Here is a 17,076-nt window from a genome sequence, read left to right on the forward strand (position 1 = left end):
AAATGACATATTCACTTTATTCTGCGGGGCGATACGATTACGGCGATACAAGATGTTTATAGTTTTTTTTATGTCTTATGGCGTTTGCAAAATAAAATACTTTTTGTAGAAAATCATTTCCTTTTTATTTTTTGTGTAATGAACTTTAGTTTCGATCAGGACCATTTTTCGGTACATGCGACTTTTTGATCTCTTTTTATTCCATTTTTTGGGAGGTGAAGTGACCAAACAATTGTGATTGTGGTACGGTTTATTATTATTTTCTTTTACGGCGTTCACCGCGAAGGATAAATTAAAATATACATTTGTAGTTCAGACCGTTACGGACGCGGCAATATAAATTATGTATAGTTTATTTGTTTGTTTATATATTTGTATTAATAATAAAGGACTGATAAGGGAAAAAGGGGGATTTTTACTTTTATTACTTTTAAAACTTTTATTTAGTAAATGCGTAGTGCAGTGTATTAGAGCTGTCAGCTACTCACTGACAGCAAGCATAGTAGGTCCTGACTTCGTCAGGACCCACTAGGCTTCTGTCGATGGCATAGCCGGACGCCATTGTTTGGTGTCCGGTTGCCATAGTCACCATCGCCGGCCGCTATCGTGTAGCAGGCCGGCGATGGTAGCTTAACCCCTAAAAAGCCGCGTTCGGTATTGAATGCAGCTTTTAAGGGGTTAATCAGCGGTGACACAGCGATCGGTCCCCGCTGTAGGAGCTGCGGCAACTGCTGTACGAGACAGCAGCTGTCACAGCTCCTGCATGTGTCGTGAAGACGGCCGAAATGGCCGTTACTCCCGCGATGTAATATTCCGTCGCTGAGCGCGAACGGGATGGTCAGCGCAACGGAATATTACGTCGCTGAGCGTTAAGGGGTTAAACAACTATCAAATATATCACTGTTTTACATCTCCTGTCACTTTTTTTCCAACATATGATCTAATCCAGTACATATGGCGGCACGTTCCATACTCTCTCTATTGTGTACATATGATACAATGTCCTGTCACCTACCACTGGATTAAACGCGATGTCACACAAATAGCGCTGTGAAGAGTCGGTTAAGTGAATCGTATACTCCGTGGTAAGTTGCAGCCGGGCACTGAACACACTAATAAATACCAGTCACACTTATGGATTGATGTTAAAGATTTATTTATGGTTTTTGTGGATCAAAATATATAATGGTAAAGATGATGTTATACAAGATCCAGCATAAACAATGGAAGATGTCACAGTATATACTGTAGTATCAGTAAGGGGTGGTAAATCTGTATTCCAGAGACACAGGAAGAGATGACATGTTCTCCTGTTCTGGGCCTGGTCTTCTGGGTGACATTGATGCCCCGATAACCACACTGATGTCTCTTCCGTGACAGATGTAGACAATTTTAAGTCTCGCCATTGGGATACTTGTAAGATGGCGGGTTCTGCCCTTGGTTGTTATTGGCATTGATGTTGATGTTCTGTTGATATCTGCTGACTTGCTCTGGGGGGAGAAGCGCACAACCCTATTAAATATTCATTATTCAGGCTGCTTAACAAATATAGAGAGGACATATCTAGAGGAACTTACCTTTCTATCAGCAACAATGGCGGCTCCTCCGGTGACAGGGTGCGCTGTTCTCGCCAGATATAACGCGGAATTGATGTTTATGCTGCAAGAGAAATATTTGCTATTAATGCTCTACTAATGTGTGTTTCTTAGCAGGCACAAAATAGAGAAGATAGTTACATAGTTACATAGTTTGTACGGTTGAAAAAAGACACATGTCCATCAAGTTCAACCAAGGGATGGGAAAGGGGAAGTGGGATGGGAAAGGGGAAGTAAAAAATTTCTACACATAGCAGTTAATATTTTTTTGTTCTAGGAAATTATCTAAGCCTTTTTTAAAGCCATCTCCTGTCCCTGCTGTGACGGCTCCTGCGGTGTCTACTCTCCCTGCTGTGACGGCTCCTGCGGTGGCTATTCCATAGATTCACAGTTCTCACGGTAAAGAAGGCTTGTCACCTCTGCAGGTTGAACCTTTTTTTCTCCAGACGGAGGGAGTGCCCCCTTGTTTTTTGAGGGGGTTTTACATGGAACAGAATTTCACCATATTTTTTGTATGCGCCATTCATATATTTATATAATTTAATCATGTCCCCCCTTAGTCGTCTTTTCTCAAGGCTAAATAGGTTTAGTTATTTTAATCTTTCCTCATAACTTAGATTCTCCATGCCCCTAATTAGCTTCGTTGCTCTTCTTTGTATTTTTTCCAACTCCAGGGCATCCTTTCTATGAACTGAAGCCCAGAACTGGACTGCATATTCTAGATGAGGCCTCACTAATGCTTTGTAAAGTGGTAATATTACATCCCTGTCCCGCGAGTCCATGCCTCTTTTGATACACGACAATATTTTGCTGGCCTTTGAAGCAGCTGATTGACACTGCATGCTGTTATTGAGTTTATGATTTACAAGTACACCCAGATCCTTCTCAACAATTGACTCCCCCAGTGTAGCTCCCCCTAGGACATATGATGCTGCAGATTATTACACCCAGATCCTTCTCCACAAGTGACTCCCCCAGTGTAGCTCCCCCTAGGACATATGATTCATGCAGGTTGTTGGTACCCAGATGCATAACTTTACATTTATCTACATTAAACTTCATCTGCCAAGTGGACGCCCAAACACTTAGTTTGTTTAAATCTGCCTGCAATTCACAAACATCTTCCATAGACTGAACTATATTGCATAGCTTGGTGTCATCTGCAAAAATAGAAATAGTGCTATTAATCCCATCCTCTATATCATTAATAAATAAGTTGAATAATAGTGGTCCCAGCACTGAACCCTGGGGTCACCACTTATAACCGGGGACCATTCAGAGTAGCAATCATTGACCACAACTCTCTGGATACGGTCCTTGAGCCAATTCTCAATCCAATTACAAACTATACTTTCTAAACCTATAGTCCTTAATTTACCCATTAGATGTCTATGAGGGACAGTGTCAAATGCCTTTGCAAAGTCCAAAAACACTATATCCACAGCGGCCCCTCTGTCTAGGCTTCTGCTTACCTCTTCATAAAAACAAATCAGGTTTGTTTGACAGCTTCTGTCCTTTGTAAAACCGTGCTGGCTGTCACTTATAATGCTATTTATTGTCACATAATCCTGTATATAGTCCCTCAATAGCCCCTCAAACATTTTCCCCACAATTGATGTTAAGCTTACTGGTCTATAATTACCCGGCGAAGACCTAGAGCCCTTTTTGAAAATAGGCACCACATTTGCGCTGCGCCAGTCCCTTGGCACTATACCACTCATGAGAGACTCTCTAAATATTATGAAGAGGGGGACAGAAATAACTGAACTAATCTCTTTAAGAACTCTAGGGTGTAACCCATCTGGTCCCGGGGCCTTGTGTACATTTATTTTATTTAATTTAGCTTGGACCATATCTACATTCATCCAATTCAGTATATCAACTGATATATTAACAGCACCGGCAGCGGCTACATCAGCTGCTCTTTCTTCTGTTGTATATACAGAGCGGAAGAACCCATTTAGTAACTCTGCCTTCTCTTGATCCCCTGTGACCAACTCCCCATTACCACTATCTAGGGGTCCTACATGTTCAGACCTTGGCTTTTTTGCATTTATATGCTTGAAGAATTTTTTAGGATTTGTTTTACTATCCTTGGCCACCTGCCTTTCATTTTGTATTTTTGCTGATTTTATTACATTTTTACAGATTTTATTAAGCTCTTTATATTTTACAAAGGCTGCAGATGTACCCTCAGATTTGTATTTTTTAAATGCCCTTTTTTTGTCGTGTATTGCCCCTTTCACAGAAGGTGTAAGCCATGTGGGTTTTAATTTGAGTCGTTTATACTTGTTACCTGATTTGAAAATCTCCCATTTATCATTTGTCCCATTATTTGACATTAGTTCTTCCCAGTCCATATCCTGAATTGCCGCCCTCATCCTGGGGAAATTGGCTTTCTTAAAATTAAATGTTTTTGCCCTCCCAGCCTGCGTCTGTTTTTTACAGTATAGGTAAAATATAACTATATTATGATCACTGTTACCGAGGTTTTCACGAACATTGACATTCCCAACAAGCTCTGCATTATTAGAAATGACCAGATCCAACAGAGCTTCACCTCTAGTCGGGTCTTTCACAAACTGGCACATAAAATTTTCCTGCAACAGGTTGAGGAAATGTCTCCCCTTTGCAGTTGAAGCCGAACCATGACACCAATTAATATCCCGATAATTAAAATCTCCCATTATCGCAACAGTACCCGCCTGTGCAGCCCACTCCATTTGTTTATATATTTGACCTTCTATCTCTTCAGTTATATTGGGGGGTCTATAGATTACACCAAAAGTAATTTTTTCAGTGTTTACTTCCCTTTGTAATTCCACCCACAAGGTTTCAACCTCCTCACAGTCTTCACCCTCTAATGTCTCATTCACACTCACCTTCATATCACTTCTCACATACAGACATACACCACCACCTTTCCTATTTGCCCTGTCTTTCCGAAACAGTGTAAAACCCTGTAGATTTACAGCCCAGTCATGTGAAGAGTCCAGCCATGTTTCAGCAACACCAACTATATCTATATCTTCTTCCAGTATTAAGGCCTCCAGCTCCCCCATTTTGCTTGCTAGACTTCTGGCATTTGTGAACATACACTTTAACTTGCCTTTAAATGTTTCACTTTCACTATCAGAAATGTGATTATTTGACATTTGGGCCTTTTTATTTTCACTGCTGTTTTGTAACGAAAGGATCTCCTTATCTTGTTGCCTAGTCCTCTCCCCACTGTCTGTTTCTCCCCCCACCAATATAGTCTGACCCCTCTCTAACCTAACTACCCCTTTTATTTCCTACATTGGCCTCCCTCCTCAGCCCTAGTTTAAACACTCCGCCACCCCAGCTAGAATTTTCTCCCCCAGCACAGCGGACCCCCTTCCATTTAGGTGCAAATCATCTGCAGAATACAGTTTGTACCCCAATGAAAAGTCAGCCCAGTGCTCTAGGAACCCAAATCCTTCTCCTCTACACCAAGACTTAAGCCATGCATTTAACTCCCTGTACTCCCGCTGTCTTTCCTGTGATGCGCATGGCACAGGCAGTATTCCTGAGAATACAACCTTGGAGGTCCTTCCCTTCAGCTTGTAGCCTAGTTCTTTAAAATTATTCTTAAGGCTCCTCCACCTACCATTTATTCTGTCGTTGGTACCGACATGGACCACAACAGCTGGATCATCACCAGCCCCTCCCAGCAATTTGTCCACCCGTTCCACCACATGCCGAACCCTGGCACCAGGGAGACAGCAAACCATTCGGTTGAGGTGGTCTTGGCGACAAATTATTCTATCCGTCTTCCTGATTATAGAATCCCCTACAACTATCAATTGTCTTGGCTTACCTGCATTACCATCCCGCCGACTACTAGCTGGGCTGTTCTCCCGGCTGTTAGGGAGATCAGTATCCACTAGGGCTGCCTTTTCTGAGACTGACACCCTCACATCATCACCCAACCTGGCAATTTTGCTTGGAATGCCAGAAACCGGATCAGCCTTCCTTGTCTTTGACCCCTTTCTACTGCCCCTAACTACATTAACCCAGCTACTTACCTGATCCTGCTCACCCATGTCTTCACCCTCCAGTTCTAACCCACTAACTGCATGCTCTGTGAGCAGCAAGCTCAGCTCAAGATTGTCTATCCTCCTCAGTGTTGCCTTCTGCGCCTCCAGATCTCTAATACGAGCTTCCAGGTGACCAACATGCTCACATCTGCCACAGAGATATTCACCCTGGAACTCCGGCTCCAGTCGTGTATACATATGGCAAACTGTGCACTGAAGAAAACCTCCAATCTTGCTATCCATTATCCAAGTTACACCAAAACAGCGAACAATTGTCAAAGTAAAAGAAAAGAAGAGTACTTACTGGGGCTTCAACTCCTCTCTTCAACTCCGGTTTTAGAACTCCACTTAGTTCACAAGCCACTTAAACCACCAAGCTCAGAAAGAGCAAGCTCAAAATGAGGTCTGCTGACTAATTTATACCACCTGTGTCCAGTTAACCCCTTCCTCCTAGACAGCTGCTCAGCTGGAACGAATCTGTGTCCAGTTAACCCCTTCCTCCTAGACAGCTGCTCAGCTGGAACGAATAGAAGTACAGCAACACAATCCGGTTTTAGAACTCCACTTAGTTCACAAGCCACTTAAACCACCAAACTCAGAAAGAGCAAGATGTTTTATTGCGGATTTTCCTATTAGATCCTGGGGGTTACACTACAAACCTTGAAGATGGTTGATCCAAGCGGTGGGTTTGATCTTGAGCTGCGCTGTTCAGGATGTTACAGGAACTTTCTGATGTTCACAAGGGTGGAATCATTGTTTTATGCACCTGAGATGGTAAATGTTCCTTAGGAGTCCTGCAAGATGCCAAGTAATGTCTTACATCCATAACAATGTTCCTTGTATCTATCATGTTTGCTTAGAAGCTAATGCACCATAAAATACAGTTTATCCATCCATCCTAGTGGCAGGATTCTTTAAGACACTTCAAATAGGGACATTTTGTAACTTTTCTATGCCAGTTTTTTTTACGTAGAAAAGTTATAAACGGAACAAAAGTCACAATTTGCGGTAAAAATTGTGATCTGTGTAGTTTCTGCGCTTACGGCACTTTTCTAAAAAGTGGACAGAGAGTAGCTGGAGGAGCAGAGCCACCAGCGGCCGACACATTTATCATAATAACATGGATTATTAGTTATTAAGGTGTGGGCCTTTTCATAAATTAGGCACATTTTACTCCAATTTTCTTTATATTAAGACCGGTGTAAGAAACGTCAGTCTTAATAAATTCCCACCAATCTGTTATACTATGTACATGCTTACCGTTTTCCTCTAAAACCCACAACCTTCATTTAGAAATTAAAAAAATATCTGAAAACAAGAAAATGTAACTAGAAGATAGAATGACTTATTTACAATTTCTTTATGTTGGTTGATAAAATAAATTACAGATTTAGCGGAAGACTTAAGAGATGTAAGAACATTCTCACAGCAAACATACTAGACAAGTACAATGCTCTCACCTTATGTGCTGTCAGGACATGAACAGACGCAGCTACTTTTTTTGTCCTAACCTTCTAATGCCCTTCAAATAGATCTTGCGGTCAAAGCGTCCACCAGCCAAGGGGATGCTGGAATGAGAAATATACTGATGTAGGACATATGATAATGTTAGCGGGTAACCACACAATAATTGTTTAGTTTCACAGCCTATATTACTCCAGAACTGTCACCCAGGTATACAGCCACCTACCCCAAAGTGTGAGCTCTGCTATAAGGCCCATGTAGTAATGGCGGCTACTGAAAGGATCATACCAACAACATGGACATGACTTACTTATCTGAACCAGGTCTGAGCTTTACTTCAAAGATGCCAAAAACGGGTCGGTGGTCTGAGGTCTTCAAAACAGGGCATGAGTCGTATTTCAGGACTCGCACATCTCCCTCGTATTGGCTCTTATACAACACCCTGTCCTGTAGAGGTCATGAAAATAACAAATATCATCAGTGCAATCATATTATCATTTATTTATAAACCTCATAGCATCATAGACTGAACATTTCGGCCTATTTTATTTAAGTAATATAAAATTTGAGACTTTGTGCATTTAAGGTTTGAAAATCTATGCATGATATCTATTGTTTCTTTAGCTCTGTAGACCTGGAAATAAGATATCTTACCGTATATGATGGAATTCTCTGCTTTTCTGATGTATCGTAGGTGTCTGTGCCAATGTCGAACTTATAGGTAGGAAGGAATTCAATGGTGTGCTCCTTAAACCCTACAAATATGGACCCTTAAGTTAAAAGAAAAAAAAACATGTCAGTATTAAAAACATGTGCAAGAGATGTAGGACTATATAGGAATGTGGGGAACATATCCACCATCATGACAGTGATTTGTATTGATCTGTCGAGGTGTATGTGGTAATGGCTGAGGAGTGATAGAGATCTGTCTACTAGTAACTGTACCGTTGTTCTTGGCGTCATTCAGATGGTCGTGTTTGAGGAAACTGGACATATCTCTTCCTTTAATGTTTTTCAGAAGAGATTCCACGTTTTTTCTGTCCTCTTTTAGTTGAAAATTGAGGTCCCCAAACCAAAAAACCCGATCAAAGCGGCTGGTGACGTCCACTGTAGAATGAGATAAACACAGGACACAATTAGACCACGTGACTGCAATAGACTCAATGGAGATAAATAGAGAAAGGAATCGATAGGTTCAACCACATAAGTAATACTCACAGGCATTGGAGTTTATTCTTTCCGGAATAATTTGAGGCAGACGGAGACCCTCAGTGATGGTTTTATAGTCCTGGATCCTCTTGTAGACTGCCCCAACTGCCAACCAAAAATATACATATCAGTGAATATGACCTCCTGGAATTTAGGACAACCACCATATTTAAGTTTTCTCTGACAATAGGTTTCTTTATCTTATATTATGTAGGTATCATATCTACTTCTTGGGCTGTGTAGTCTGAATGTTCCCTCAACAATTCATTTTCTGCAAATAGTATTTATTTTAATAGGATTTCTATTGACATTTTAGAAGATGAGACTGGTGGAGTTCCATGATGTGGGTCCGCACTCTGTACACCAGACGCACTGATATTTCTGTTACTGTAAATCTAAGACACAATCATTTTCTTGACAGAGGATACAGTATTTCTATTAGGGGATGTGCACACGATAACGTCAGTTACGGCTGAAATTACCGAGCTGTTTTCAGGAGAAATCAGCTCCTGCATTTCAGACGTAATTGCTCGTACTCGCATTTTGCGAGGCGTCGATTACGGACGTAATTTGGAGCTGTTCTTCATTGGATTCAATGAAAAACGGCTCCAATTACGTCCCAAGAAGTGTCCTGCACTTCTTTGACGAGGCTGTTATTTGCGTCTTTTGACAGCGACACGTAAAATTACAGGTCGTCGGCACAGTACATCGGCAAACCCATTGAAATGAATGGGCAGATGTTTGCCGACGTATTCAAGACTTTTTTTTTCAGATGTATTTCGAGGCGTAAAACGCCTCCAATACGTTTGAAAATAGGTCGTGTGAACCCAGCCTAGTAGTCTGTAAAGGACATTAGGCCGTTAATCCTTCCACTATTACTTGTCTCTCACTATATAGAATAAGTTTGATGGATTAGAAGAAGTTTGACCAAATAAGGAAGAACCGTTCATTTTGCACCAAAACATTAATAGTACAGATCTCTTCATATCATCTCATATATTATAGTTTTTTATGAAACAGCAGCACTTTTATACACAGTAAAACTCTACATAGTCATATATTAATAACAGACATACTTACATCTCATATGGGAATTAATAAACAGGAATGATGTCCCAAAGACAGTGAAGGCAACACCCAAAGCTCCTTTAGTTTTGACATGGTGGAATAGCCTGGTAGTTACATGGGTGTGCTCTACCTCTGTATAAGAAATGAAACACAAGAAGAAGGGTCAGTGGTAATAGTACAACATGCAACAATGATACAGAGATATTTTCCTATTAAACGCTGGAAATATTACTACAACATCATTTCACACTTTGTAACTGTGGAGTAAACTCTCAGATCTCCAATACTCCACAGTGAAGAATCTGAGAGTTGGGTTCTCAGACATCTAGTTCTAATGACTAAATAAGAAGTTCCAACTAATGACTTCAATTAGGACTTATTATGTAAATGTAAGAAAGTCAATCTTACCTGAGCAGAACCAGATCAGCTCCCGTCTAATAAAGATGGTGAGATACAGGACTCCGAGCCCGGATGAGTGGTACAGCACGTAGTGCGGACCAAGGGTCTCTTGTAATTTTATCTCCCATTCCCGTCTACAAGAAGACACAATTTCAAGTTTACATATTAATAAATGACACCAGATTAAAATACTCAACTCATCTATTAAACAATCAATATTATAACCTCTGGGGTTAAATAGGAAAATTAAGGAGCGATCCTATACTAAGTAGAAGGTCGAGACAGAATTTCAATCAGCCGACCTGTAGTCCATCTGCAGACATAGACTGTTGTAAGACAACCTGAGAAGACTTACCTGTTTGGACATCCTTCCTGAACGCCAATTACATAAATGTCCTTGGTGTCATCTGATGGCAACAGCAGATCCTCTAGATTTTGTGGGAACTCCTGCTCAAAATATGAAGATATTAATAATGTATACACAGAGCACCAACCAAACTGACATCTTCTATATCGCCTACAAAAAATTCTATCTGATCGAATTGGATTTTAGTCTTTATAGACGATGGCCAGGGCTGCAGTCTTAGGATCGGAGGTATTGCCATTCCAAAGACATAGGTTATTAGTTTGACAGTTTGCAGTGTGTGAAGCAACAGTGATTGGCCCAAATGTTTAGAAAATTTGGGCCTAGGGTAGGATATAATATGTCTATGTGATATCCAACTGCAAACTAAAGACACATGGTTACTGACCCAATGTATCCAACTGTAGATCAGACACACTGATGGGTCACAATAGATATTGTACATTACTTCTCACCTTCCCCTCCATATTCCAGGTGGCAACGTATAATCTCAGCCGTCTATTTGGGAAACAGCGATCCAGTTCTTTAGCACCAATCACAGCGCTGCTGCCCAAGCTCCTGATTGCGCTCTTCTTGGTGTTCTTTGAGCCAATGTCACAAGGTTTGCTGTGACTTGGATCGCTGCATTTTTCGGCTGCCATATCTTTGATGATAGAAAACTTCTGGAGCGAGATGTTAGGCTCTTCCATAGTTGGTATCTCTTTCATCAGATTTCCTTTATCAGGAATCTGAGAGACATGATATTTTTTTGTTTTTCTCCAAAAGGGCATGGTTGTTTAATGCCCCGGGTGCAAAACTGCACCAATGTCCGTGGTAGAAAACCAGGAGGCAGTAAAGATTGAATTTAACTAATCGCCTCTAGTTCTCTGAAAATAGGACAAATCGCTGACCGTAAAAGCAACACAGTAATCCAACAGTGTCAATCCAACAGCAAGATCTAGAATGACCAGAGAAAGAAATAGTTAGCGAAAAACTCTGAGGGAACCAGCTGGAGAAATTAGTTATAAAAGCGGCATTCCAAGTACAGGATCTGGTCAATAAGAAGTGTTTGAAGATCACATTGCTTGGGGTCTTGGGGCTTGGACCCCCTGTGAATGACATTGCTTGGGGTCTTGGGGCTTGGACCCCCTGTGAATGACATTGCTTGGGGTCTTGGGGCTTGGACCAGCTGTGAATGACATTGCTTGGGGTCTTGGGGCTTGGACCACCTGTGAACGACATTGCTTGGGGTCTGGATGTTGGAACAATGTATTGGTTGTTGAATTGACACAGTATGACATTTCCGGGGTGTATGTAATTTTATATGAGATACTAACCATAATTTAGAACCTCTGTAATTTGTTAATGAAAAATGACAATTGCTATTGAGGATACAGTATTAGGGGGTCAGGGCTGTTCTTAATAAATCACTTCCCTAATATTTGTATACTAGTAATTATTAATAATAATAGTGTATTTTACATAAGTAGAGAACCTAAAATGCATAATTGGTAATTCCCTAGTAAATATTTATTATGAGAATGACTCCTGTTATAAACTGAAGGGTTCCAATAATAAGTTCTCAGGGCTGCGGGACATTCACATTCCCTTTCTTTGTGGTTGCTTTATCACTTTACCAGCAGAATACAGATGCCAATTTCTGTCTGCAAGCTGCATTCTGTCTATGGAGCAGAAGTCACAGGCCGCCATATTGCCATTTAGCAACTTCTTAGTAAATTAGTATAAGTATTCCAAATATAAACTAAACTTTAAATGGCAGACACAGCAGAATTATACCTAAGAATAAAATATTCATAAAGAAACTGATAGATGAGACTCATCTAGAGACGTAGCGCTGATAGAGTACTTACCGGTCACATCCAACTGATGAGTGACAGATCTGTGGCCAGCACCATAGTATATACCCATGCTCTGTGACATCACAATAGCTATACCCGGTGTGAGCTGCTTTTATGACCACACCAATAATTTGCATATTTCAATATGGATTTACTATAATTTTTTATAGTAGTGACATCACAATAGATATACCCGGTGAGAGCTGCTTTTATGACCACACTTATCATTTACATATATCAGTATGGCTTCACCATTCATTTTATTGTTTGATTTTTATGTACATTTTGAATGCAATTTCTATATTCATAATGTTTGTCTGTGGTCAGACTCTTACCCAGCACTGCCAAGATTACAGCTCAGGAATAGAATGAAATCCCATAATATATGATAAAAGTCGGGCATATGGGTCACTGGTGGTGCATAGAACTTGTAATGTTCATCTCTCACAGTCGGTTTAGTGTGTGTCTAGTTATTACAATCTGTAAGGATCTGCAGCTGCTGAACATCTGATAAATTATCATTTCACTGACGAAGCTGAAGCGAAACGTACGTTGGGGTAGCGCTGCAGATCCAGCTGGGGTCTGTTACCTATTGATTTATACTTCTCTTAACCTGCAAACTGATATGGGACTCTTTTTAGAGAACATCAGTGCACAAAGCAGGGAGATAGTGATAATCTTATTCAGGTTATTATAACTTGTATTGGGAATATGAATTTGATGATATTGTATGATTTGTACCTCTAGAAAAGTTTAGTGTGATCTGTGAGCGCTCATTTTTCCCGGGTGTTTTCATCAATTGCTTTACTGTATAGAGAATTTTTTTATTGAAAATAAATGAAATTGTAGTTTTTAATGGGAACGTACTCTGATGAATTCTTTATAGGTGATAAATGATCATTTCTGTCTGTGTGACATGGGGAAATCATTTATATTATCTGAAAATACATCATTTGAATTTTAATAAAAACCCCCATTAGAGGATGTGACTGTGCACCAGTAAGAACACGCTACATGCTGCATCTCCTGTGCTCAGCCCTCTTACTCCTTACAATCCTGACTACATACTGCTTCACAATTCCCCTACCAGCTTGTAATAGGTATCAGAACAGCTGTGGGCAGCCATTACCTCATGTACCATGTCCTGGAAAGGTAATAGAGGTGGTAAGAATCGAGACATCCTGAGACAAGACGGTCATACCTGATGTGAACGAATGCAGCGTAAATTATATATATCATAGGCCTACCAGAGCGGGTAGAAGGCCAACAACCATATGTATTCATTAAAAATGGCTGCATTATATGGATACCACAATCTCTGCTGCATTTATAGTCAAGAGAACCGAAGAATTTCTTCATAGTCTCTTCATCTGGGTCATTTCTTAGACCATTGATGGTCCATTTGGTAAACTGTAAAGACAGGGATTGGCTTTACTAAACATCAAGTAGTCATGGCAGTCAGAACTCCACAATCAGAAAGTGATGGCATATCCTAGTTGTATTCCCCCACTTTATGAGATGTAAAACCACTTTAACCCCTTAAAGACGCCGCCTAGTTTGGGCCTTAAGGCTCAGACACCATTTTTCAAATCTGACCTGTGTCTCTTTACCTGGTAATAACTTTGGAATGCTATTCTTTATCCAAGCGATTCTGAGAATTTTTTCTCGTGACACATTGTACTTTATGTTAGTGGTAAAATTTGGTCAATACCTTTAGTGTTTATTTGTGAAAAACACCTACATTTAGAGAAATTTTAGAAAAATTTAGATTTTTCTAAATTTGAGTGTATCTGCTTCTAAGACAGATAGTAATACAAAACAAAATAGTTACTAGTTAAGATTTTGGAGGTGAAATTTACAAAGATATATATTTTTTTTAAAGAAATTCCATTATAATCCATTTTTTTTTCTGTAACTCAGAAAGTTTTACCAGAGAAACTTAACTCAATATTTATTGTTCAGATTCTGCAGCTTTTAAAAATGTCCCACATGTGGCCCTAGTGGACTGAAGCACAGGCTTCAGAAGCAAAGGAGCACCTACTAGATTTTGGGGCCTCCTTTTTATTAGAATATATTTTAGGCACTATGTCATGTTTGAAGAGGTCTTGTGGTGCCAAAACATAGGAAACATCCCCAAAAAGACACCATTTCGGATCTACACTCCCAAGTAATTCATCTAACGGTATAGCGAGCATTTTAACCCCACAGGTGTTTTGCTGAATTTATTGAAATTAGGTCATAGATATTAAAATCTAAAAATTTTTCATTTTCACAAAGAATGAAAGAGAAAAAGAACACCAACATTTGTAAATCAAGTTCTCTCAAGTAGCATAATACCCCATATGTTGTCATAAACTGCTATTTGGACATACGGCAGGGCTCAGAATGGCAGGTGCCCCGTTTGGCATGCAGCTGTAGGGTGGTAGTGAATATTTTGACCCCAATGCTGTTTCATAGATTTTATTAGAATTAGGCAGTGAAAATTACAAATTAAATTTTTCCCGAAACATTGCTGTTTTAGCTCTAAATGTTTTATTTTTACAAGGGGTAATTGGAGAAAAAAACACCGCACAATTTTTTACTAAATTTCTCCTGAGTACAGCAATATCCCATATGTGGCCCTAAACAGCTGTTTGGGCACACGGCAGGGCTCTGAAGAGAAGGAGCGCCATTTGGCTGTAGGAGCGCAGATTTTGCTGGATTGGTGTTAGATGATAGGAGTGAAAGAGCACCATGCACATTTGAGGTCTATGTTAGTGATTTTTCCATAGTTTGCCCCCAATTGCAGGGCTCTGAGGTCAAATAGTAAAACAAACTTCCAAGAAGTGACCCCATTTTTTAAAATATACCCCTCAAGGCATTTATTAAGGGGTGCAGTGAGTATGACCCAATACTACTATTTTTACTAGAAAAATGTGCAGTGGATTTTCCGCTGATATGCCATTTTAGTGCACAATATGTTATACCCAGCTTGTGCCCCTGAAGACAAATACATCATAAACTGTTAAGCCGTTTCTCCCGGGTATGGCAATGCCATATATGTGGATGTGGATCTGCTGTTTGGGCACACTGAAGGGTTCAGAATGGCGGGAGCGCCATTTGGTTTATGAAGCACAGATTTTGCTCAGTAATTTTTCTGTTTGGGGTTTTGCTGGTATTTCACTTTATAATCTGGGGGCATATGTAAGCTGTGCGGTGTACATCAGTATATAATAAGAGGATATAATAATGTGGTAAATAAATAATAATCCGCAGTTCTGTGGCCGGTGTCACACTGATAAATGGTGCCCGATCTTATCCCCCTTTTGAATCGCACTCTGCACATTTTGTCTCGCCATATTCTGAGAGCCATAACTTCTTTTTTGTGACAGAGCAGTGTGAGGGCTGATTTTTGCAGGACAATCTGTAGTTTTTACCGGTACCATTTTTGGATACATGCAACTTTTTGATCACTTTTTATTCTATTTTTTGAGAAGCGTGGTGACCAAAAAACAGCAATTCTGCTATTGTTTTTTATTCTTTTTTTTACAGTGTTCACCGTGCACTATAATTGACATATTTACTTTATTCTGTGGGTCAGTACGATTCTGGTGATGCCAAATTTATATTGCTCTTTTATGTTTTACAACTATTTGCACAATAACATTTATTTTGTAAAAATAATGTATTTTTTCTGTTGCCACGTTCTGAGAACCATACATTTTTTATTTATTTTTTGGTCGATAGAGCTGTATGAGGGCTTGTTTTTTGCAATTCGAGCTATATTTCTTTTTATTTGTACCATTTTTGGATACATGCAACTTTTTGATCACTTTTTATAAAAAAAAATTTTGATGACCAAAAACATAGCAATTCTGGTATCGTTTTTTATTATTTATTTTTATGGCGTTCACTGCATTGGATAAATGACATAATATTTTTATAGTTCAGACCATTACCGATGCGGCGATGCCAATTCGTATAGTTTATTTATTTTTTCTAATAATTAAGTTCTTGATAATGGAAAAGGGTGAGTTTTAAATTTAAATTTATTACTTTAAATTCGTACTTTTTTATTTTTGTATAAAAAAAATGTTTACTTTTTTTTTCCATCTCACTAGGGACTTGAAGGTCCAACAGTCCGATCGCTGTTATAATATCCTACAATACTTATGTGTTGCAGGGTATTATACCTGTCAAATACCTACAAATGTATACCACAAAACCATATAGCAAAACGACACATGGTGAATAACAAAATATCTTTATTAGTGCAATATATACAGATAATATACTATAATCTCATAAAAACAGTTAAAATAATCTAAAACAAAGGATTGCAGTGGTGGTCAGAAAATACACAATTTCAAATATATAGTTATTTATATGGTGCAAACAATGTATCACAACTCGGTTTGATAAGGCAAAAGTCACAAAGTAGAGAGATTTCCCAAGTGGCACAAAAAGATATTTTACTGAGAACAACATCCCCTATAAGGCTAGATACACTACTAAAGACAAAACCTTCACAAAAAATATGGGACACAAACCTCAAGTTCGCAGATGACATAATAAACATGTCCTAAGGACACATGGACTAAAAAGTACCACTAAACTGACCCATAAACTGTCCAAGATACAGCAACAACAAGTAACCACCACCACCACAGGACCCCAAAGGTCCAACTGTCCGATCGCTGTTATAATATCCTACAATACTTATGTAATCACCTTCTGCAGATGGCAGACCCAGTGGCTATTATTAGTTCTCCGGTTACCATAGCAACCATCGGCACCCCGCAATTGCGTCGCAAGGTAGCCGATGGCGTTGTAACCCCTTAAGTTTGGTGATTGCTATTGAGCGCCGCATTTAAGGGGTCAATCGGCGTAAACCACTGCTATCGATCCCCGAGGTATGAGCTGGGATAACTGCTGTACGATACAGCAGGTATCACAACTCATAAATGTGTCGGGGGTTGGGAATGGCGCTGGATTTCACCTGCACCATACTGTTACTGAGCTGAGCAGGAACAATTTGCTCAGCGTGTTGTAATAGTAATGAGCGGAGCAGGAAGGGGTTAAGGACAACCTTAGCAATATGC

General features: G+C 39.7%; 1 protein-coding gene and 1 long non-coding RNA gene across 2 annotated transcripts; both read right to left on the reverse strand.

The window, feature by feature from the left end:
- Positions 1 to 1,192: 1,192 nt before the first annotated feature.
- On the reverse strand, positions 1,193 to 6,442 carry LOC142698000 (uncharacterized). The gene is made up of 3 exons (XR_012865635.1): positions 6,313 to 6,442; positions 1,578 to 1,659; positions 1,193 to 1,490 (listed from the first exon to the last, which is right to left on the reverse strand). It is a non-coding gene; the product is annotated as an uncharacterized LOC142698000 (long non-coding RNA).
- Positions 6,443 to 7,118: 676 nt separating this feature from the next.
- Positions 7,119 to 11,089, reverse strand: LOC142697998 (phosphatidylinositol polyphosphate 5-phosphatase type IV-like). The gene is made up of 9 exons (XM_075847749.1): positions 10,613 to 11,089; positions 10,149 to 10,240; positions 9,803 to 9,927; positions 9,407 to 9,526; positions 8,336 to 8,431; positions 8,063 to 8,224; positions 7,772 to 7,887; positions 7,428 to 7,564; positions 7,119 to 7,221 (listed from the first exon to the last, which is right to left on the reverse strand). Exons 1-9 carry the CDS (start codon positions 10,925 to 10,927, stop codon positions 7,146 to 7,148), a joined length of 1,239 nt encoding a protein of 412 aa, XP_075703864.1. The 5' UTR covers positions 10,928 to 11,089; the 3' UTR covers positions 7,119 to 7,145.
- Positions 11,090 to 17,076: the final 5,987 nt, after the last annotated feature.

This window comes from Rhinoderma darwinii (genome assembly GCF_050947455.1).
Source record: "Rhinoderma darwinii isolate aRhiDar2 chromosome 11 unlocalized genomic scaffold, aRhiDar2.hap1 SUPER_11_unloc_13, whole genome shotgun sequence".
In the NCBI taxonomy this organism is placed as follows: Eukaryota; Metazoa; Chordata; class Amphibia; order Anura; family Rhinodermatidae; genus Rhinoderma; species Rhinoderma darwinii.